Raw genomic sequence first — 24103 nt, forward strand, 5'->3', positions numbered from 1 at the left:
TCTACATTACATGCAAGAAGTGCATGAAAGATACAGATGGAGAACACATTAATTATGAAAATCTGAATGGCTCATCCCTATAGTCAGTTGATCTCTATAGTAAGGCTCTGTTATGCCTTCATTCTATGATGACACATTTCTATCCTGAAGGGAGTGGTCTGTTCCAGTGTGACAATTTTTCCATCTACAGCAGTGGCGTAGATTGATGTTTCATTATGGGATACTGGGCAAGCATTCAGGTTTTGCTTTTAATTTGTCACCTGCTTGTATTTAAGTGCTGATTAATAAAAAAAAAACCCTGCTTGTGATGAAATAAATGGCTTGACCAGGAAAACTGAGTTGTATTGGAACAGCATCTTGTTAATAAGCTTAAATTAAATTAAAAATGCATGTGCTTTTTGTTTCTTTCTTTTTAATACGGAGGACAAATGTGAGGGCCACACAAACCAAACCATGAAGATGCCTGTGATCCATAATCCCACAGCCAAGGAGGATCCAGCAGATGTGTCTATTGTGATAGAGGGCAACCAAGTGCTGAATGGGTGCAGAAACTGAACCAAGGCATGTATGCTTTTGATGGGATTGATCTATGCCCTGAACCTTGAGTATCCCAAGAAGCTCAAGTACACCATTTAAAAAAGGTCCACAACCTCACAAGTAAGCTAATGGAATGAACTGTTTGTACCCAAGTTCAAGCACTGGTCCATATAATTTCGGAAACTTACTGTAACTGATCTTTAAGTTTGGTGTTGAATGATGCTCACTGTGAAATGTGATCAGTCAAACTCATCTCCCTGGAGCAGTCCAAGGACTACAGAGATATTTGGAGAGTGGATACTTGAACCAAAGAGCAGCATCCCATTTACATTTTTCTACATTCAAACAATGCATTCTAATCCTGGATCACTGTTTCTCAGAGGACACAGACTTATCATTTGAGTGTGGTGTATACTCACAGTGTTTTTGGCTGGTTTAGTGCTTTTGTCTTTTAGTATTAGTAATATTGGGTGCTTGCCTTACTCTTTGTTCTGGATATGGCTTGAGTTAGGTTCAAACGGGATCTGATGTTATGACCAATTTTGGGTTTGTTTACATATTTCGGTATTACTTCCTGTTTCTTCATATTCCATCCATGTACTGTGATCAAATGTCATCGTTCATTTGCTTTAAGCAAAGGGACACTGTGTGGAGATGTGGAAAATGCTGTTTAATGTTCTGGCACAGACTGACTGGTTCATTCAACAGTCCCTTAAGATTTTGCTAAAATATGCATATGTTCCTTAAACAAATTGATGAATAGAAAATGGATGACTTCCTCTGAGGTAAAATAAGGAAGTGATCTTTTTGTTGGTAGTGATAAACTGAAGTGTCCTGCATCTTTAGCGTCTGGTGAGGAACATGCCCATTGAACCTGATGTATCTTCCGTACTGACTGTGACTAAGCAGTGTTTCATTTTCTGTTAAAAGTTTCGAAATGTACCTTATTGTCTACATTGAAGCATGTGTCTCCTCTCTCTAAATTAGACAAAGCATAAGCACTTTGTAAACTGCAAATAGACATAACGAGCTGAAATGTGGATATAATTAAGCGGGATGCCTCTGTGCTTGTGTAATTGTATTTTTTATTTTTTTTTAATTTATTTTTATTTGAGCAATCTTAAATACCCCAGACTCACACATTTAAAGTGTTCTAGAAACACTTTGTGATCCAGAGGGTCCTTTTGTACCTCCTTATTCTTTATTTTTGATTTGGTCGATTAAAAAAAATTGACATGATCGGTATTGTTTCCTGTCAATATTTTTTCAAGTGAAGCTAACCTTTCCCGAATAAGTAATGGTTAATTAGTCAAATTGATTAATATAATAATAATTATTAAGTAGATGAACAATTGCCTACTAACCATCAAGAGTTAATATTACTCCCTTTTCATAAGTAATTAGTTTTGTAATGTATTGAGAAATGTTAAGTAGACTTTACCTAATTTCTTTTAGTGTGTCATAGCTGTTAAATTTAGGTAGTTTACGCAAAATATGTCTCTCAGAACATTTCACCTGTGCTTTTCCTGCTATGATAAGTCAAAATATCTGCTGTGAGTTTGTGATATTTCTTTTTAGGGGTTTAGTAAAACTGTGCAGTGTAGGAGCACCAAGGCAGCACACGCACTTCAAGTCCCACAACACCTCGCGTGGCAGAGGAGGCACGTGGGGCGGGGATTGGTTTATTGCCCGTCATGTGACACATCTGGCGCCTCCTAGTCCAGCAGGGGTTTTTTTGTGATTGATAGAACATTCTGCCTTCGTCTCCCGCAGGCCACAGATAGAAACCGCCCGGCGATCCTCTGATGAAACAACAGACCGAGCAGAACCTGTTAGACACGCTGTTATCCTCCCAAACGAACACCACGGTACGTTTACCGGCTCTCGGAGCTCTCAACACACACTCTATCTTGGTTTTATCAACTTAATTGACATAACACACGTTTGTTTCGAGCAGTCCCTGTGTGTCGTAACGTTAGCCTATGTGGAGAGTAAAGGTCAGGGGTGAAGGCGACCCACTGCATCTCAGCGGGGACAAAGTGGCCGCTGTTAAACACACTCGGTAACTTTAGCCCACCTATTATCAAACTGAGTCCGTTAAATAGGCTATCTGCTTATCGGCAATGTTACAAAAAGTGTTGTTGTTTGTCTTGTTTATCGCTCAGTGATAACTGTCCGATGTGTTGGCTGAACGAGGTGGCCTTTTAAAACTGAACTTCTTAACCAGCAAGGTTAATCACACAGAACAAATAAATACATACAGTACATTTTTTAAAAAGAACCTATCATTGCAATACACCAAATTTACACACACTGCCAGTCTTCATATTTCTAAGCATGTTGTAGAGAATGAAATTGTAGTTTTCTGACCATCCACACAGTTAGTTGGCTTCATGTGTATCACATATAGTCACTAAGCTTTAAAATCCATTTGCAGAGATGAAACTTGTTTAGTTTGTAACCCTTAAAGGATAATTTCACAATTTTCCAAATGTGTCTTAAAACAACAGTCAGGTGTCCATATGAAGAGTGAAAGAGGTTTTCCTTGCTGTAATCATCCCTCCTGTTCATACTGGATATTAAAAGATCACCTTCAAATGTGCTTTCAATGTAAGTGATGGAGGACAAAATCCTCAGTGTGTCCACACAGTCATTTTGTACAAAATGCATTTAAAAGTTGATGTGAAGCTTTTATGAGGCTGCAGCAGTCTGAGTTAGTCATATCAAGTGGATATCTGACACATTTACAGTCTTTGTGTTTCCTCGGACAGGGTTTCCCTGTTGAGCTGCGGTGGAAGTATAGTAACAAAAAGAGAGACTTTGGAACTAAGAAGACTGTAATGTTGAAAGATATCTACTTGATCTGACTCATTTGGACGCTGAAGCTTCATATCAGCTTCAGATAAACCACAAATACATTTTTGCACAGAATGAGGACTGTGGATTTTGTCCCCCATCACTTCCGTTGTAAAATGTAAACATCGGAAAATGTATTGACAACAGATTTGATAGATCATTAATTCAGTTCCAGCTTCTTCCTTGGGCTATGGGAACTAGGGATGAGCATTTCTCAATAGTTTTTGACATATGAGAGACCAAATAATAATTTTCCCACTGGAAATAGTTCAGCTCATCCGTTCAGCCAACCAGATCTTGACGCATCTTCTCTCATGATCAGTGTAGTTTGGAGATGAAGGCCTGAACTACATCCACACTTATTGAATATGTGAAATGTGCTGTGTGAAATGTTGTATTCTATATAATCAGTGTTTATTATGTCCGTGGAGGTGGTCCTTGTTGAAGGCGAGGCTGGCCACCTCCACTAAAAAATACTGAGAAACCCTAAACAAACAAAGATCGACTAAAAAGGAAAGTTATTAATAGTTGCATCCCCAAAGTCAAACAATGATTAAGAGAAGAAAAAAGCAAAGGTTAATGTTGTGTAAATATGTACACTTTTCACTTGAGTTCACCCTGCTGTCTTATGTTTTTCTCTAACGTGTCTTCTGTCTCTTTCTTCCTCCTATCCTTCGTTTCTAGACCTCTTTTTGTCAGCCAACATGAATTTCTTCCTGGAAACAATCCAAGTCATCCTGCTGTCCATCTGGTACAATGTGGAATCTTTTATCTATTTCTTTGTACCCATGAAAAAGAAGAACATAGCTGGTGAGGTGGTGCTGATCACGGGGGCAGGCAGCGGGATCGGTCGCCTCATGGCGCAGGAGTTTGCTGCTCTCAACACTGTGGTGGTGTTGTGGGATGTTAACCAGGAGGGGATGAAGGAAACGGCTAGACTGGCTAAACAGAGCGGAGCCAGCAGAGTTCATTACTATCTGTGTGACTGCAGTGATAAGAACGAGGTGTACAGAGTGGCTGACCAGGTAAAGACCGATGTACACCTGTGCATCTCATTGATGTTCAAAAGTACACAGTAGAAATGATGAAATATGTAACATTTCAATCATGTCATTTGTGTATTTTTAAATACATTTGAGCCCTTTAAGACAAACAAAGTCATATTTTGATCAAATAATGTTGATATTTGGAGTATGACTAATGCTTTCAAAGGTTACTTGCAATATATTCTTTAGAAAAATCATTGTGACCTACAGTCAGAGACTATGCCTTTTTTTTCTTAACATCTTTAATTACAAACAGAACAGGGGGATGACAGACACATTGCTGCAAATACCTAGCAGCTTCATGGTCAAGTGATAAATCAGGGGCAGTATTAAAAAAAAAATCACTCAACTTGTCATAAGACAAAAAATCAAATGTGCTTCACATTGTTTTCCAGAAGAGTACCAGTTTTTGTACTTCTCAATTACAGAGGTTGTTAATGGATTATAGATTTGCTGGTATACTGTTTTTACTATATACCAATCAATACTGCCAACCATTTCCATTACCATCATTAACTTGATTATATTCATTTTCAGAGGACACCATGAACACAGAGCAGTGCTCCTGCCTTCATTAGCTTTTTGTCTTTTGTTTTGTTTTGTTAAGTTTATCCACAAGGAAAACACTTAATGTTCAAACAGAGGTAGAGAGCAGCACAGAGAACCAGACTCCTGTGTGTCCGGCTCTGGCTACTCTGGCTATGACTTTCTAGCCTATATTTTAACATTAACCCTCAACCCACTGAAGTATGGCTAACTGACGAGTATTTAGTCGTAACGAGTGACAGCTGCATTTTACCTGACTGACAAACTTCTCTCAGGTCAGCTTCAGTTCTGCTGGTGTTTGATAGTAGTGATGTGGAGAAGGTGTGTAGAGAAGCAGTCATACTACATCGTTCTTGCACTCCAGAAATTCATTTCATCAGGAAAAATTCATTCATTTTCAAAACATAAGAGACAGACAACATGCTGCATTTAAAGTAATTTCCAGTCACCTGTCTTAAAATTTATACAACCTACCTTTGTTTACAGTGTTTAAACTCTTTTTGATATTTGTTAGGAGTCCAACAAAGCTGCAATATACAGACCACTTCAGTAAACACACTCTGAGGTGTGAAGTCATTTATCTATATTTTAGTACCAATAGTAGTATTTCAGGAAACTGATGATTATCCTGATAATACCATTTACTGTGACATTTTAACCTACTGTGATACCAATGAATCTCCATTATGGATGCATAAAGGTTTTGCACATCAATTGAAAAAAGTCTGGGCACTTAAGTAGTTCTTGATTGATGAATGTGGTATGATGCACTCTTTACAGTCTGTACAACTGCTCCTGTTGCCTATGAGCATGAGATGGCAAAAATGCGAATGGTTATAAGAGTTTGATCCAGACAATGAGTGATCTAATGTCTGGGATGTCAAGGAATGCAGTTATTTATTTAATTTACCTGCCAAAAAGCTGCACCTAGTGTTGGTTCCTATTGAGGGTTTCCCTAGTTGCATCTATATCTACTGCTCACAGTTCTTTCATCCTGCAGGCTGCCACATTGCTACCTAGAAACTAGCTAGCAGGCTGTATAGCTAATGTTTTATTTTTGTTTGCATTGCACTTTGTCCCTTTGGTTTGGTGCTGGGCAGGTACCCTGCACTTTGCACTTTGCTTTTTGAGGGTTGATTTTTATGAGATCTATGAGACTCTACATTCAAATGTGTGTCGGAAAACTACAACAGTATGTTAAAAGATGCTGCAAATTGGCTGGAAAGTCTCTGGGATCAGCATAATTTCAATATAACACAAAGTCATTTAATTCAGTGTTTAATATAATGTAATATTGATGCTTTGACATTCTGTAACTAATAATGAGCAGTTTTAGTTAGTGAATTCCTCTCTATTTCAGCAGCAATCAGCACCTCTAAAACAGTATGAACACAAGCAGAACATTAGCTCTTTAATGCAGGTAGAGCAGTGCTGTTTAGTTCCACTGCATTAGTGTTAGTAAGGTGGATCTGATAATGTGTGCATCTGTAAAGTAATGATATGTAAAGCAGGGTATTGCCTGGGAAAGGCCATGCATGATCATCAAAGCTCAGCCCTGGACAAGTGTGTGATTATTAGCTGTGTTCTGTTACTGCCTTGAGGATAATGTATTTGATTACATTTGATACTAAAATCCTTCAAATATTATAAGTGCTACATATATAGAAAGTCAGCTCACGGTATTACATCTCTGGATTTGAACTGAGCAGTCTTTGTGTTTGTATGTGTGAACCTGACTGTGTGTATGCCTTGGAGGCAAAGGAGGGATGACTGTTGTGTAAACAAACACTTCATTGACTTCCTGTATTTCCTCAAAGAGTGACCAGGCCCTTTATGTATTTCATCTGCAGAGGGTACCAGGTTCCCTCTGTTTGATAAGTATATTTGCTTATATTTCGTACCAAGCTTCCTGCTTCTGTTTGCTCTGTTAAATGTTTGTTACTGTATTACTGGTAATCCACTTGTTTGGAACAATAATTCTAGCGCTCGAGTTCCACCTGGAATGTTTTGGCAATGCACCGTTTAGCTGTAGCATGTGGGTAGCATGCTCATGGATCCTCACTGGCTTAGGCAAGTTAGAGTTAAAATATCCCCATATTTAAATGATATTGCATCTCCTCTGTTCCCCTCCCCTCTCTGTGACAGTCAGCTAGAGGGCTACACATGTACTCATAGAACTGGAGTTACATCCAAGTGTAACTACTATTCATTCTTTACCGGCATGCTTATTTTATAAAAGGCACCTGGAGTTTATCCACCTTTGTGTTTTCCCTGGTCTGTTTTTGTTTGCATTGACCACTCCCCCGTCCATTATCAGAGACCTGGCTTTTAATTGGCTACCATCTTTCATTTGAGGAAATACAGTAACACACAAAATGTGGGCAGGTGCTGTAACATGTCGAATCATGTGATTACAGACAACCCAGAAACACAGTCACAGGCTCAACTACATTCATCTTAAATCAGAATATTAATGATACAAAATGCAATCTTTATTCAATAAAAACAGATAGGTTATAGATTAGTGTTTTTTTGTCTTACAAAACAGCGATAATTAAACAACATAGTGAGTCATGACCTGCTGTTATATGTGCTCAGGACCCCCAGTGCTGCTGATAATGCCAAAAGTGATTATATGAGCTATACTATCATTTAAAACTGAACTAAAACTAGCTGAAAAAACTCAATGAATAAATAATAAACTCAAATGACAACAGAAAAACCACATCCCTCAGCTCACCACACTTCTCTACCTGACATGTGTACTGTTGGAGAGCCAGCTCAAGCCTGTGCTCAGCAGACAGATGCCCTCCAGCCAAACTTAACCCAAACTCCATTTCTGCTGGTGAACAATGTAAATACCTCATCAGTGTCGAGCAGACATTCGTCTGCCAACTATAATTGGTAGTAACTGACAACTGCCGTGTGTTAAATAGTTTCTATGCCCCTGGGCTGAGAGAAATGCAAATTTTAGATCAAGCAGACAAGAAGCTATCGGTAGTCTCTATACAACTACACAACTAAACTAGACAACACTAACAACATATAAGCTGATATAAGCCGTATAATGATTAGTTGATTGACAGAAAATTAATTGGTGACTATCTTGATTACTGATTAATTGCTTATTTTTCAGTAAAATGCCAAAGGGCTTCTCAAAACTGAGAATTTGCTGCTTTCAGTTGTCTTAACATGATAGTAAGCAATATCTTTGGGTTTTGGACTGTTAGTCATATAACACAAGACATCTGATGACATCACATTTTGCTTTGAGAAATGGTGATGGGCAGTTTTCTTGTGTTTTATAGACTAAACAATTGATTATTAAAATAATAATTTATTGCGGCCTTATTAGATAATGTATTATTGTGAATACAACAGTTAAATTCCTTTTCAGTTTACATTAACAACAGTTGGCTGTGCTCTCCTCCTTGTTGCTGCATCAGTGATTCCAACTCCTGTTGAATGCAGGTGTAACTAGGGCTGTGACCTAGCAGCCACGTGGCTTTTTTTAGGGTATAAACAGCTCCAGGAAACAGTCATATTTCTGTTTTTTTTTTTTTTTTTTTTTTTTTTTTTTTTTTTTACAAACTGAGATAGAAAAATAAATAACAGACATTTTGCTTTGCCCCACTCAGGTGAAGCGGGAGGTGGGTGACGTCAGCATTCTGGTGAACAACGCTGGCATCGTGACAGGAAAGAAGTTCATGGAAGCTCCTGATTCTCTGATCGAGAAGACAGTGGAGGTCAACACTATGGCTCACTTCTGGGTCAGTTAGACACAGCAGACATTGCACACTGTCCTGTGGATTTGTATGTTTTCTCATGGAGACTTCATAAGAATGATTAATTATACATTATATTGACTTAATTCAAGTCAATATAATTAATAATCATTTTGATTAATGAACAAATCAAGGTCCACTTAGTCTGCTGACTTTGAGATGCAATTGAGTTTGCTCAGTTGTCATGGAGATGTCTCAGTCGTCATCACGTGACCTAAGTATGGAACGGCGGTTCAAGGTTTTTTTTGTCTCTCTCCTCTCAGACCTACAAGGCCTTCCTTCCTGCCATGATCGCTAACAATCACGGCCACCTGGTTAGTATTGCCAGCTCTGCTGGACTCATAGGAGTCAATGGATTGGCAGGTATGTGTTTTCTGCTTCCCCTAAATACTAAAATGCAATGCCATGGATTATTGCCCCTCCTATGTATAGAATGCTTAGGTAATTATTACATCTCACAAATTCCTCTGATGCTCATGTGTTTGCAGAAAAATTAGATAATCCTGATAAGCATTGGAGGTGTTGAACAAGACTAGAAAAGTCTGTTGAGTTCAGCCTCCTCTTCTTCACTGAGAGGCCCCTAGTCAGAAAAGTACTTATTCTAAACAGAGAAACTTTAAATTATTTTTGTCACTTGAGCTGCATCATGCCAAGTCAACCTGCAATGAAATGTGATTCCACTACAGTCAGCAGGACTGACTTTCAGATATCTGCCTTATTTTACTGTTTCCTGATCACTTTCAGCCGTATTGGAGCTGTGTTAAGTAACTGCTGATGAAAACATTTCCTGCTGCTGCTGCTTCATATTAAAAGCTTTCATTGACAAACTAACAGAAGGCTTTTATTGTGAAGAACTTGTAGGAAATGAAATGTGTTTATCACTGAGTTAGCGGAGCTTCGTTAGCGGTGCTATTCTTCAATAAAAACAAGTCAGCACAACAAAATCTTGAGATATTTGAAGCTATTTGTTCAGCAGATCAGTTAGAAATACTGCAGAGAGGAAGACTACAAGCAGAAACAGCCACAGTGAGATGTTTGATGAAGAGCTGCCGACAGGGCTCCAGACTAACTTTTTTCACCACTGTCCTGAACTGCCCCAAGAAACAGTCCTAAAGTGAATATAAAACATCTCAAAATCAAAATGTTGTGCCTGACGAAAAATGAAGCTGTCTGCTGCGTAGCAGACTGCAGCTTTGCTGTGCTCTCTGCCATGTTCACATTTTAGAGAATGTCATTGCAATTTTCCTTAATTAATGATGTATTATTTCACCACCTGCTATACATCCGCTATTAATCTGAATGTTAATTTTTATGACCTGATCCATGGATTAACCGTGGTGCCCATGGATAGAACTACAATCCGTGCATCACTAGTAACTATAGTAACAGCATGAGAAGAGGCTCTTAGTGCATTTTTTGGCAAACAGTACATCTCCAACAGGTTAACAACTTATTTTACCTTGCAGTGCTGTGCTGTGCTGTGCCTACTTGCAGCATGCCAACACAGCTCAACTGCTCGCACAATGGGTTGGCACGACTACCCCTAAAACGACAGAAAAACCCTACAAGTTTAGTGGCACAGGGAAAAGCTTTGTCACAAAATAGAAACAGATTCTCTCATACTGAGAAGAAAGGAGCAGAGGAGGAGGGCAGTGAAAGATTGATAATGTTGTCATGGCACAGATAAATTAAGAGTTGTAGTGAAGGCCATGTGCAACATTCTCTTGATAACATGGTGCATCTGTACAGGTAAAGGCACACTGACTGAGAACAGTACAGACAAACTACAGTGGATGATACCTTCTGTCAGCGAATAGATGTCATATTAGTCAATGTGTGTCTTCAGAATGTTTAGACTGCATTAGGCTTGTGCTGATCAGATTATAGAGACGATTGAAGGGATGATCAATGATTGGCTTTTCCTACACCGATATTAAGGCGCTGAGCCCTGTTAATCAGCTGCAGTGACAAGTGAATTTTAAAGGGACTTTTGCCCATCATCTTAAATGAAAACTACATTCAAGATGTCCAATGTTTAATAAAATCTTAAAATATATAAAATATCCAGTATTCAATTGTTAAATTAGAGTGCAATATAAGGGATACCTTCCTCCTTAAAACATGGTAGTGAATGAAACAATAGCCTGTGTTCACATCATCAAAACTTTATGATAACTTACAAACACGAACACACGTCTTGTCCTGCAGCTTGTTTAATGAGCACCATAACAAACATATGATGGGGAAAAGTGCACCACTAATGTCAATTAGCAGCTAGATAGCTAATTAGCTGCTCAGCTGCAGCACATGAAACAGCATGTAAACATACCTGCAGATGTCACTTCGGACCTGTTACATACTGGTTCGTTCAACAAACTAAGCTGCAGGACAAGAGCTAGTAGAGGAAATCATTCCCCAGTGTCACAGTGTCGTGCAGTCACTGTGATAGTGATGGTGTGCATTATGACAGTCCAGATGATAATGACCTTTATATGAGTAAGAGGAGATTTTTCTTATTAGAAAACGTTTTCATCACCATTAGTTCAACTCTCCTGATCGCACTAATTTATCAGTCTAGGCATATTTATTGATTCATGTTGACTGATTTTTATATTGTAGAGAGTATCACTCATGTTGTACATTGCTTTATTCAACCGAACTGCCACCTCTGTATCTCTAGTCTCTGTGATTGTAGTTTGTTGACTGTCTAAAGGAGTTACGTTTTATTTGTGAAGCTTTTATCTTATCTTTGTGATAGCTGTATCTGTGCTTGTCACAAACTGTTGCGCAATAACAAGCATATTTCCCAACTGTTCTTCAGAAAGATGTGTCCATTTCCCAATTCAGTCTTTGATCGATCAACAAAAGATTGTTCAAAACAGTCTTAACAGTTACCAAATGGTTTATGTAAAGAATAAAATAATGACTTTCAAGTGTCCAGCCAGGTTACTTTTGTCTGGTCTTAGTTTTGGTAAGGTCAGTAGTAATATGTAATATATTGTTGAACTATGTGGTATGGGGCCAGAGCCAATACAGAGACATTGCTCATACAGTATTTTTTTTAAATCCCATTTTAATGTAACTATCTAAAATGTGCTCTCAAATGGCTAAATTAAAAAGAAAATTTTAAAAAAGCATTTAGTGCTTTAATGACTTCAGAGAGAATATATGTAATTGCCTAAATTAAAGTGCTCATGTAAAGTTAGCAACTGAGAGGATAATTTTGGGACATTGGGTGCTATAATTACGTAACAGAGCATACAGTATCTTCAAGCTGAAATAATCAATAACAACTTGTGCTAAGTATAGCATAACAAGAAGAACATTAAAGGCCAATTTTGTCTGTTATAATTAACTAAAGTCTTTTGTGATGAGGTTTTTCAACTTCAAATAGACCTTTTTAGAGGGTCATTTTCTGGACAAGCTGCAAAACTAGGTTGCCGGAATTATTGCTTAAAAAGTTAATTGTAAGACTTTTTTCCCTGAGTGAACCAAAACAGTGAAGTTGCAATGCTGTTGTAATGTTGTAATGCTGAAACAAAGAACTGAGAGACGCTAAAATGCTACTTGAGTTGAGGGGAACTATTGGTTATGATTCTTCGTTTGTCACTATGAGTGTTTCCCTTTATAGGCTTAACCTGGGCCTATAAATAATATCTATAAATAGTATAGATATAAATAGTATCAGTTTGCAATATACCTATAATAGGTAATATCACGATACACGATATATATCTTGATACTTTGAAATCACCTCTAAACCACTGTAAACTACAATACTAAACTACTAAATAAATTACTATTACAATAAAGTTAAAGAACTGTTATAATAAAGATAAATACAGTTAAATAAAATAGGTATAAAGTTAAAGTACTGTTATAATAATGTTAAATAAGTTACTGTTATAATATTAAAGTACTTTTATAATTAAGTTAAATAAATATTAGATATATTGCCTACCCCTAGTTTAATCCATTGTTAATATGAAAATATTGATTAGTGCAGCTTTAAAGTCATAGATTGAAACATGAACTAACAGTTTTTAGCATATATCAGTAGCCTGAAAAATGAACAGGAATCAACTGGAATCATATTGCATTTGATAAATCATCACTCTGAGCCGCCCTTTCACCTAGATTTGTCAGAAAGATTGTCTTATCACTTGTAATTACTGATCTGTAATAGGTGTGGCCATGGTACAAAATCATCACGGTCCTCTGACAGCCACATTATGATAAGCAAACAGCATGCCAGATGACAGAGAAACGTGGAAGGAAGGTGCATATCAATGCACTTTCACTGTTGTCTCTTCTGTCAGATTAAACTGAACTGAATGAGATAAACTGAGAAGATGCAGTGTACAGTAAAAATACCCTGCAAAGATTTCCAGATAAGTTAAGAGAATGTGATATATTTGTTGTCCTGGGCTCCAAAGCAGTCTGTGATTGAACCCCATATTCCTCACAAGGTTTAGACTTTCTAAATTTGGCGATATGGACAAGCCTGGGGTCCATTCAGTTTTTTTAAAATGATTTTCATTTGCCTGCTAAATGCAGGATTAAAACATATCTTTTAGACAGTTGTGCAAGAATAATAAAAGACCTGCATCATCTGCAAGCTGTCATCATTATACATGAAATACAGGTTATTCCACACAGTTTAATAATCAGTTTGACCACAGACAGAACAGAAAGGTCCACTCATTAACTGATCTGCTGCTGTTTGTGTTTCCTTATAAAACATCGGTCTGATATCCACAGACTGCTGCTAGCTACATTAGCTACCTGGCAGGTAGAGACAAACTGAACAAAGTAGAGTAAGAAACTGTTCAGTCAACTCACAGCACTTCAACTCTGTAATCAGAAGTGATACCTTGTCAACAAACTAGATCAGTGTGCAGTCATTCAGTCAGTCTGCCCCTTCTTGTCCAGCTCCACCGCTTCACAGAACAAAACATAATATTTTTTAAATGGGTTTTTTAGAATCTGCCTATATAGCAATGCATGCACATTTTGTATGCTTTTAGCATCTAATTATTAAAAATACTGCAGTAAAAAAAACTTAAAATTTTCACAGAGGGACCTGTTGTACAAGAATATGGTTGAGTTTGCTGATAATTTGATACGATTTTTTTAATAGAAATTTTAAGATCTGCCTATGTAGAAATGATTGGGATATTGTTATGATTTTAGCATCAAATTATTAAAAATGCTGCATTAAAACAACATGGAAAATCTCAGATATACCTAGAGACTCATACAAGAATATGCTGGGGTTTGCTGATAACAATTTGACTCGATTATTTTATGGGATTTTGAAGATTAGAATCTATATCACTGATGATTGATTTTGCTTTGCTATGTGATTATTTAAAAAATGCCACAGAGAAAAAACAAGAGTAATGACAGGTGTATGTATTTCAACAAAGTAAAAATATAGAAAAAAGGAAAATATAGGAAAAAAATAGAACCTTTCCTGTTTTTAAACAACCTGCATGGCCATTCAAATATTGATTTCTGAGTTTACGAGGTACACTTGAATGCATCATGAAGTCCCACACACGTTGCCGTACAAAGTTATGTAGATTTCTTGAGTTTACGTGGTGCCCCTTAATGCACCATGAAGTCCCTGTCAGTGCCCACCGGCTTTAAAGCGATGTAGGTACGCAATTGATTTTTTAAGTGGAGATAGCATGACTGCACCTCTCGTTAGTGTAGGTGAGTTTAATTTCCTCTGTATGTTCTCTCTACTCTTGCTAAAATAAAGGCATAACGCCCCCAAAATATATATTAAAAAAGTCCTTAATACTGTGATAATGATTTTTAGCTATATCTCCCAGCTCTGCTTACAGTTATATCCTCATGATGCAAGGATCACATATATTTTTGCTAGGGATGCACAATATTATCGGCACATCATCGGTATCATAAAAGCTATAAAATGAAATATTGGCATCGGCCATTTCTGCCGATTATGAGAGGCCGATTTGTTGCCATCTCCTTGTTGCCAAAAATACATATCCAATTAGTTGCCATTTCCTGTCCTGTTGGATTAAGACTAAAATGACAAATAGGAGTATAAACTGTTCATGTTAACACACTCTTTTCCTGTCCTCTAACCCCTCTCTTGCAGACTACTGTGCCAGTAAATTTGCAGCAGTAGGTTTTGCAGAGTCAGTGGGTCTGGAACTTCTGGCAACTGGGAAAGATGGCGTCAAAACCACCATCGTGTGCCCCTACTTCATCAACACTGGAATGTTCGATGGATGTCAAACTAAGTAGGTCCCTTCACATGATTTTCACCTGACTGTGTTTTTTTTTTTTTTTTTAATTTCTGGTAGCTGGCACTCTTGAAACTGGTCTTCCAAAATGATTTACACATGTAAACATCATAACCTAACCTGTTTTTATAAATGTAGGTGTGAGCTCAAAATGGCAAGTTCAAAGCAGTCACCACAGGAAATGACATCTCTAACACTGAATATTATTATAAACTTTGATCTTAGTATTCTCTTAACTTTTTTTTACCTTGCTGGTTTCCGAAGAAAGTTACAGTCATTGGGTCAACAGTAGGTCCAGGTCTCCAGCAGCACTAATAACGTCTCTCAGAATGCCATAAATTGTGATGATGATGCTCTTTGATCACAAAGTCAATAATCTTTTCTGTGGATTACTGTGATGAGTAGCTATTATCATCTTGGCTTAGCTTGGTTTGGCTTAAATGAACCAATCACATGAGTTCTCTCCATCTCTTTTCACATTGTTTTCCACATTCTAATCTTTCCCTCCTCCATCTGTTTTTTTTTTCTCCTGTCTTTATGTCATCATGTAAATGTGTTTCCTCAGCTCCCTCCTGCCATCTTTCTCTTCTCACACACATCTGTAATTCCTAACTGATCATTATATCACGCAGCCTATGTTAATAGATTCCTATTGATATTCTTGTCCTGAGTGTACTGAGGTATATGTATGTGTAACAGTTCATACAGAGATCCATTCGGCAGTGCTGCCTGTGGACTTTATAACCTCACTGTGATGGCCAGTGTTCAGACTGGTGTGAGATTGACTGACTTGTCATTACAGAGGAGAGGAGGGGGTGAACAAGGAGAGAGGACGAAAGAGGAAGTTTATGTAACTTGGCAAGTCAATTAAGAGCAAAGTCTTATTTATAATGACAGCACAGAAAGCCAAAGACCTCGAGTGGTAGAAAATGGAAAGAAAATGAATCAAGGAAATGAAACATAGAATATAAAAGGAGAGGGACTGAGAGAAAGCGATATATTTTTATGGAGCATGAAATAGAGCAGCAGGATTACAATAGGCACTAATACACTGAAGAGAGAGCCCAGCCTTTATTTACCAGAGACATTAGTAGAGACAGGCGTTTCTAATTTCCCCTATTTTAGTTAATCAAGTTTGGTAAAAAATAAAAAAAAACCTCCCTGTTTTTCTCAACTGCTGCTGTTTGTTCATGCAAACTCAAAACCTTTTCACATTAAAATGCTGCCATTGGTTCAGGTGGCTTTAATAAACTTCTGTCCACTTGCTGAACTGCACCCACTCCAAAGACCATTTCTCTCCAGTGCTCCATGACCTCAAGCTCCAATGGCTGCCGGTCAGAGTTCTCCTCACTAACTACAAGGTCCTCAATAATGTAGCTCCTTACCTCTCTGATCTCCTCCACCTCCTCTCGTTGCCTCTGGTCCAGTGTTGCCAAGCTCTCACAAATCCATAGGACTTAGCACTGAACTTAGGGCAACAGGGTCTTTTCAGTTGCTGCTCCCTCTCTAGAATTCTCTACAGTCCCACATTAAAGAGGCTCCCACGCACTGTCAACATCGAAAACGTCTCTCAAAATTCCCTGTGAATTTGTGAAGGTCACGAGCTAACAGAATAATCACCAACTGTGTACTCTCTCTCTCAGCTCTACAGGACATTTCAGCTCATTATATACATTTGTGCTTATAAGTTTACATACACTGGCAGAATTTGTGAAATATTGGCCATTTTTGGAAAATATGACTGATCATGCTGAAAACTTTTATGTAGGGACAGCGGTCAGGTAAAGCCATTTATTATCACATAATTGTGTGTTCCCTTTTTAAAAACACAATGATAACTGAAGTCACCCAAATGGCCCTGATTAAAAGTTTATATATACATATGTTTGGCCTGATAATATACACACAAGTTTAAATGGCTATTAAGGGTAAGTTTCCGTGCCTGTGACTTGTTTGATTGTAATTAGTGTCTGTGTATAAACAGTCAATGAATTCCTCAGCTCTTGAGAGACCCTGCACATTTCATCCAGTGCTGCTCTGACTTTGCTGGATACTTGGCCATGGGAAAAGCAAAAGAATGACCTGTGAGAAAACTTTAACTTAAATTAGGAGAAAGATATAAAAAGATATCCAAAGATTTGAAAATACCAATCAGTAGTGTTTAAACCCTGATAAAGAAGTGGAAAATGAGGGGTTCTGTTGATAGACTGTTGCCACAGTCGGATAGACCAACAAAGACTTAAGCCATAACTGCCAGGAAAATTGTTTAGGATGCAAAGAAAAACCCACACGCAACTTCAGCTGAAATACAGGCTTCTCTGCAAAAACATTATGTGGGTGTTTCAAAATCCACAATAAGGAGGAACTTGAACAAAAATGGGCTGCACAGTCGAGTTGCCAGAAAAAAAGCTATCACTGCCCCAGCGCCACAAAACAGACCACTTACAATATGCCAAACAGCACCAAGACAAGCCTCAAAACTTCTGGAATAAAGTCATTTGGAGTGATGAGACCAAAATTGAATGTAATGGTCACAACCATAAAAGCTATGTTTAGAGAGGAGTCAACAAGGCCTGTGACAAAAAGGGAAGGTTCTGGAGTGTGGGGAGATCTCAAATGTGCAGTTCATGCAAGACAACCCAAGAATTTATGGAACCTGGAAGCATTTTGCCAAGAAGAATGGGCAGCTTTACCACCTGATTAAATAAATGGCCTCATCCACAACTATCACAAAAGACTGCAAACCATCATTGATGCTAAAGGGGGCAATACACAGTATTAAGAACTAAGGGTATGCAAACTTTTGAACAGGGACCATCTGATTATTTTCTTTTTTGCTATGTTTTGTTTAATGATTGTGCTATTCTGTGATGCCTTATAGTTTATTCCATTAAAATGAAAGAAATGTTTTGGCTGATCACTCATGTTTTCTCTAAAGAATGGTACATATCTTACAAATTCTGCCAGGGTATATAAACTTATTAACACATGTAGGTCTACTGTTTTGGTTAACTCTCTGCTCTCAACAACCTGGTTTCCAGTAGCAGCAGCAGGCAGCTGTTTTCATTGAAAAAGCAGCTCTGATAAAGCCACTGTACACTACCTGCTCAGCACCAAAAAGCAGACAGACACCATTAGAGACTAGCTGGTGAACATAGTGGAGAATTTACAGTAGCAGCTAAAGAGACAGATATTTTTCTTAGGAATTGTTGGAGACCAAACCAGAGCTAAAGAGAGTGATTATTGAACCTACATTCCAATAATCGAGTACACACAAACAAAACTCCAAATGAATGCTCTCTGTCAAGTCCATTTTTATTTATGTGGCCCAATATCACAGTCATAGATTTGTCTCAGCGGGCTTTACAGTATGACAGCATACATCTTTTTTCAACATTTTTTGCTGCTCAAATCTAATATTTAGGTTGCTACAGGTCTTAAATATTAAAGGATGAGTCTGGTGATATTGTATATTTTCATTATTGTCAACAAATCCCATGAAAAGACTAACCAACAAACTTCTTTGAGGAATGTTTGTTAGAAACGACAGTGGCTGCAGTTCGTCTTCAGCAGGAACCTATGCATTGTCAAATTCTTTGCTTACTTTTCTGTAACAGAAAACACAAATCTAAAAGGTGTCCAGAGTAAATATTCAACAAAAACACTAAATACTGCCTCTGTAGTGACGTTTACACTTGTCGACATCAGACTGACAGTGTCCTTTACCTAGACACACACACACCATCACAGGCCATTGTGGTATACTCTTGGATGTCCTGGGGTCAGGACCACCAGGCCACATGCTTTATGCTAGCACCAAACACTTGGCCTGTCACTTTCTACTTCTCACATTCGCACACATGTCCTAAGAATAACTGCAAGACCTCATAAAACATGCTGCTTAAAATATTCTTTGCACCATGTAATGACCAGTGTCCATAGTACCTGCTGAAGGCTAAACTCATGGGAAATTGTTGGACTTAATCATTAATCTCATGTAATTCATCCACATCCTGACCCCATTACTCCTTGTTGTTTATGTGGTCCCAAACATTTAGATTGCATTGCTTAAAAGATTGGTTCACAATTTTTAAGTGCATCTTAAGATAATAGGTGCCCAAATGAACAGTGAAAGAGGTTTGGATGTGGATGTGCTTTGCAAAAAGCAAAGTTTTTGTTTAATCTGCATATCATTCAAGTGACTAAAATCATCAGTCCACTTTTATTTATACAGGTGTAGAAGCAAAGAAACGTGATAATGTGTGGAATTGTACCAAACAATACACAGAGCACTTCTGGTTAAATAAACAGCTGCATAACCAGAAAAGTTAGGTAGGAGTAGTTTGTGCAAACTAATAACACAGAGCACTTCATGTTAAAATACCAGCTGGGTAACCAGGGGAGATGGATGAGGAGTTGTTTTTCCGAAAGGTCCGGTTACAATCTCTGGAGAAGCCAGTACTCTTGTTGCCAGATTGCCTTGACCTGTGCCAATCATTGACACACCCAAAAAATGTCAGGCCGCCAGACAAACAGGAGACATCTTGGAATAGTCTTTGCACATAGTGTGCAAAGACGAAATAGAGAAATCACATTGGTCAAGATCCAAGTGATCATGGACTCACGAAAGTGCCCAAAGTCACGTCCATTTTGGTATAAATAGGGGTTGGGTGTGAGTTTAAGGGGGCTGCTGCATTTCTGATTTTCTGAGTTTTGTATGTTCGTGTGTAATGATATAAACTTCTGTTGGTTGTCTGCTCATCCCTCTGGTCTCAGCGTTTGGTGTGAACATCTTTAATATAGCCTGATTTGAAACCCCTATACAGGGTAAATGGGAAACTTCATATCTGTTAGTAAGTGGTTCAGTGATCTAAGCAGTATTGTCTTCTCTTAATCCACCTTCTTATCTTCACCAGATGGCCAACACTGATGCCAATCCTGAAGCCAGACTATGTAGTCAAGAAGATCATCCATGCGGTCCTCACAGACCAGGTCTACCTGCTGCTGCCCAAGAGCATGTACCTCATTGCTGCTCTCAAGAAGTTAGTATCCACCTTCTCTGCTCTCTTTGACATAAGTGCACTAAACCTACTACCTACTTTACAATAAGTACATTCAACCACGAAGGAGCAAGAGTTACATATCATCCAAAATTGTGAGTGTATCTCTTTTAAACAAACTACTAAAATGTGTTTAATGCAGTGCTACAGTATAAGTGCTTAGAGATCTGTCCAAACACAGAAGTCATTATCAACAAGTAGCACCTACAGTCCACTGGCTTTTTTTTTCACCAGAAACAGATTCTAGTCCATGCCCACACCAATGCAGAGAGATATGAAAACAGTCATCAGGTCAGAGTTTGGCCACATGAACGTTAGAATGTTTCTAAAACCTTGACATCCACACCGACCCATCAAAACAAAAGAGAACTGTTTAAATCAGTTTTTTTCCTCTCCCTTGTCTTTATTCACAACCAACACAACTGTGTATTACAGCATAAGTCATAATGTTAAACTGTGGGACATACTATGTTGACAGACATGGCCAAATGCTCAGGTTAATGCTCTTTCAGTAGCCTGAAAGACTCTTGAATTGGGTTTCAGCATAACCAAGCATACAAGACAGATCTCATCACTGACAGATCTTTCTTTTTTATGTCAAATGACTGCACAGATAAAAATATCAGTGATGTGATCACATGTACATGCCAGCTGTTAACCAAAGCTAACAATATTTCCTAGGCAGCTGTTTTGACACTGCAATCAAACCAGTTTACAATATAAAGATAATAGCAAAGAGCCAATGAGTTTGTATTACAGTACATAAAAAATGATAGAAAAGAATTGTTTACTGAACTCTTAGAAACTGATTGATCATCAATCAGTTTCTAACTGCGTCAAAATCACACACCTTCTTTTCAGTTATAATTAAGGAACACACAGATATCACATATATTCCTGAAACCAGTGCAGCTTGTTATGTCATGTCTAAACATCTATAAATCCACAACTATTTAATTAGTATTAAAAGTAACCTTGTGAATGTTGTCTCTACATCCATGGTTAAAGAGCAACTGAGGGGCTGTGCAAATGGGAACTGTTAATACTGTAGATAATGCAGCTTTTAATCATGCTGTTTCACCACAATGTAAAGAAATGTATGCTAAAAAAAGAGTTAACTGCACTCACTGTTTCCATGGCAACTTTTATATTCCTAGTAACAGGTTCTTCATTACACCTGGAGCAGCTGGGTATGAAGAACCCAAGAATTAGACAGGTCATTATAATATCCCTGTAGCATTAATATATGGGCTAGTGTGCCTGGTGACAACAGTTAGTTGTCTAAATATATTGACTGAAGTTGGGATATATAGCAGTTAGGAAGTTTACAGTACAGTAACTTCAGTGAGACAGGAGCAACCTGTCAGCTGATGCCATTAGCTCTTTAATATTCAGTACTACTTTGAGCCAGATGTAGTATATCTGACCATATGGTGTGATGATGGTGTAAAGGTTTCCAACTGTAGTGTAGAAGTTTGTGGTTTGAGGCTTAACTCTGATGCTACTGACTTTTATGCTCAGACAAGTCTAAGCTCAACAAGTTTAATATTGAGTCCTCAATTAATTTTATTGCTGATTGTTCCATGGTGACAATATAGTCCTGAGTCCTGAGTGTGACTGCCCTCAGACTGAAGATGTAGGTCACATGAGCGGTCAGAAGTCAGCCTGAATAGAACAGGTGGTCTAGAAATGTCCAAACATAATTCCATCTAGCCTTCAACTTGTAACTCATCTTCACAGCTTTGATATGTCCTGGAAAAAGGATGGAAAAAGATCTCTAAGTAGTCTTTATATTGGGATATGGTTGGTAAATGGTGCTACTAAACCTGGTGTCACTCTCAATAGAATGGGGAAAATGACTGTGAAGAGTCTTGATCGGACTTTGACCCCTCAGGGTGGTGACCCCTATTACTTTATTGCCAGTTTTTCAGCTCTTTATTTGCCTGATTCTGCCATGGTCTCATTCAGTCACCCCATTCCAAACAGTGTCTGAGAATAGTGATGAGTTAATATAGCAAAAAAAATTATAATTACTAACAGTTCTTTCATACAGCTGTTCATTTCCCAACTCAATTTTCCAACTGCTATTCTGACAACATCTGAATATGTGCAAAATATAAATAAAATAATATTGAGCTTTAATGGTGCTCACTGTTTAGTGGATGAATACAGCAGCCATTCGAATAAATGACTGCAAGACGAGTGGTAGAGACCTACACACTTGGGTACTGATGCCTATAGTCTGTTGTCTAGCACTAAAGGACTAAAGGAGGTATTATATTAGTACCAATGAAATCTGTCTGCATTAGAAACTACACAAAGCAATAGTTCTTTATAAAGTTGTACCCCATGATCAGTGGACAGGATTAAACAATGGAGCCTCAACACAAAACTTGTGCTCACTTAGTGAGACACTCTACAGCCATGTACAAGTGGAAACAACATCTGAACTTGAAGGACCAATGCACTTTTTCTATGTTTTAGGCCATTTTACACAGATTATGTATACATTACATCAACATCTACCCATTTGGAAACCATGCTGCTATTTTAGAAATTTTAAATTATTTTTCCCTACAGTTTTAGGCATCCATAGGTCCATATGATATGGAAATCTATTGCAATGCAGACTTAATGTGCATGAGGAGGTACAAGGGAACTTTTTCTTTTTTGAGATGCAGACAGATTGTCTACATTGTTCCGTCCCCAAGCTGTGATTTGGCATTTGTTTTTCATTTTGAAACATTTCTCTACACTGATGAAAACTGGTTTAAGCCACTCTCTGCTTGAAAACACTGAAATGCAGTACACCTTGGTCTGTGTTGTAATTTGATTTCAGTGTGGCATGAAAATTCATATCACAATGGGGAAAAAAAGACAACAAGCTAAATGTTTGTCATTTAACATATGTTTAACATAGGCTTTTACTGCATCATAATTCAATTGAAAACAAAGTATTTCACTTTATTTCTTTTTTATTTTGACATTTTTAATCTTCAATTTGTAGAAAGTCAACATTGTGAAAATGGAATTATTACAACATGCACAAAGTTTACTTCTACTCAAAAAGTAACCTAGATGGTAGCCGACCACATTAGCTGTCTTGAGTCATGACATGAATTGTTACGCTGCATGTATGTGTGGAATAGACTGAAAAAACACTGATCTGATCTTGGGTTGTGTTTTTTTTGGTGAGAATTTATCTGGTTTCAAGAGGTGAAGCCACAGGAATACACTGAGTGTGAAGATGCTGCCTCTTTTAGTGTGTCCTACCTGCATGGTAGCTAATGGTAGCTGCCATGCACAGCTAAAATTAAACCCAGTTACCTGTAGAAGATGACTGTACATATCATTACAGATGTTTAACATATGGAAACAAAAACAGTGGGCTGAATACTTCTGTTAGCTTTCTCTAATTGTAAACCTGTTTAGATATAGCAAACAGGGTGAAGGATGAGTCATCTCAACATTTTCAGGGGTCCAGGTTAGGTGCCCTTTACACCAGGTTGTGTTTTTGTGTGTTGGCCATGGTTACAATTGGTCTGGTAATAGCAGCCCTGCACATGAATTCCATTTAGCTGCTCATGACGCACAGGTTTTATTGAGATGGGTCACAGAGGTGTTGATTCAGAGCTGTGGTAATTTTCAGCTTGTACCTCTGTGGTAGTTATTATCTACATTAACAACAACAACCTGTGTGTCTGTCTGCCTGTTGATGAGCTTTTGTTTGTTACTAGTGTCTTTTTTTTTTTAGCCCATGCAGCTCCATGTTAGGTGAATCTTGTCATGATGAGATGAGAGATTGTCCCCCTCAACAAATTAAATAATAGTTGTGCTTAGGTTGATGCGCGGGCTATTCAGACACTGAAACAAACTGTTAGCCACTATGGAACTTGAATAGAATTGTCTTATATTCAGTTATAAATAGAGATGAACAATATATCCATGGCTGATATTGTTGGCATATAAGTAAGGAAATTAAATTATTGTTA

At 37.9% G+C, this 24103-nt stretch overlaps 1 protein-coding gene across 2 annotated transcripts in view; it reads left to right on the forward strand.

The window, feature by feature from the left end:
* The first annotated feature begins 2247 nt into the window (after positions 1–2247).
* LOC137193549 (epidermal retinol dehydrogenase 2-like) overlaps positions 2248–24103 on the forward strand; it is a 41048-nt gene continuing 19192 nt past the window's right edge. For both annotated transcript variants that reach the window (XM_067604758.1, XM_067604757.1), the window contains exons 1-6: positions 2248–2405; positions 4078–4418; positions 8624–8755; positions 9034–9133; positions 14904–15048; positions 19968–20093. In XM_067604758.1, coding sequence (XP_067460859.1) covers positions 4098–4418; positions 8624–8755; positions 9034–9133; positions 14904–15048; positions 19968–20093 — 824 coding nt within the window. In that variant the 5' untranslated portion in view covers positions 2248–2405; positions 4078–4097. The remainder of the gene's footprint in view (positions 2406–4077; positions 4419–8623; positions 8756–9033; positions 9134–14903; positions 15049–19967; positions 20094–24103) is intronic.

Source organism: Thunnus thynnus, chromosome 12 (genome assembly GCF_963924715.1).
Source record: "Thunnus thynnus chromosome 12, fThuThy2.1, whole genome shotgun sequence".
NCBI classification, from domain to species: domain Eukaryota; kingdom Metazoa; phylum Chordata; class Actinopteri; order Scombriformes; family Scombridae; genus Thunnus; species Thunnus thynnus.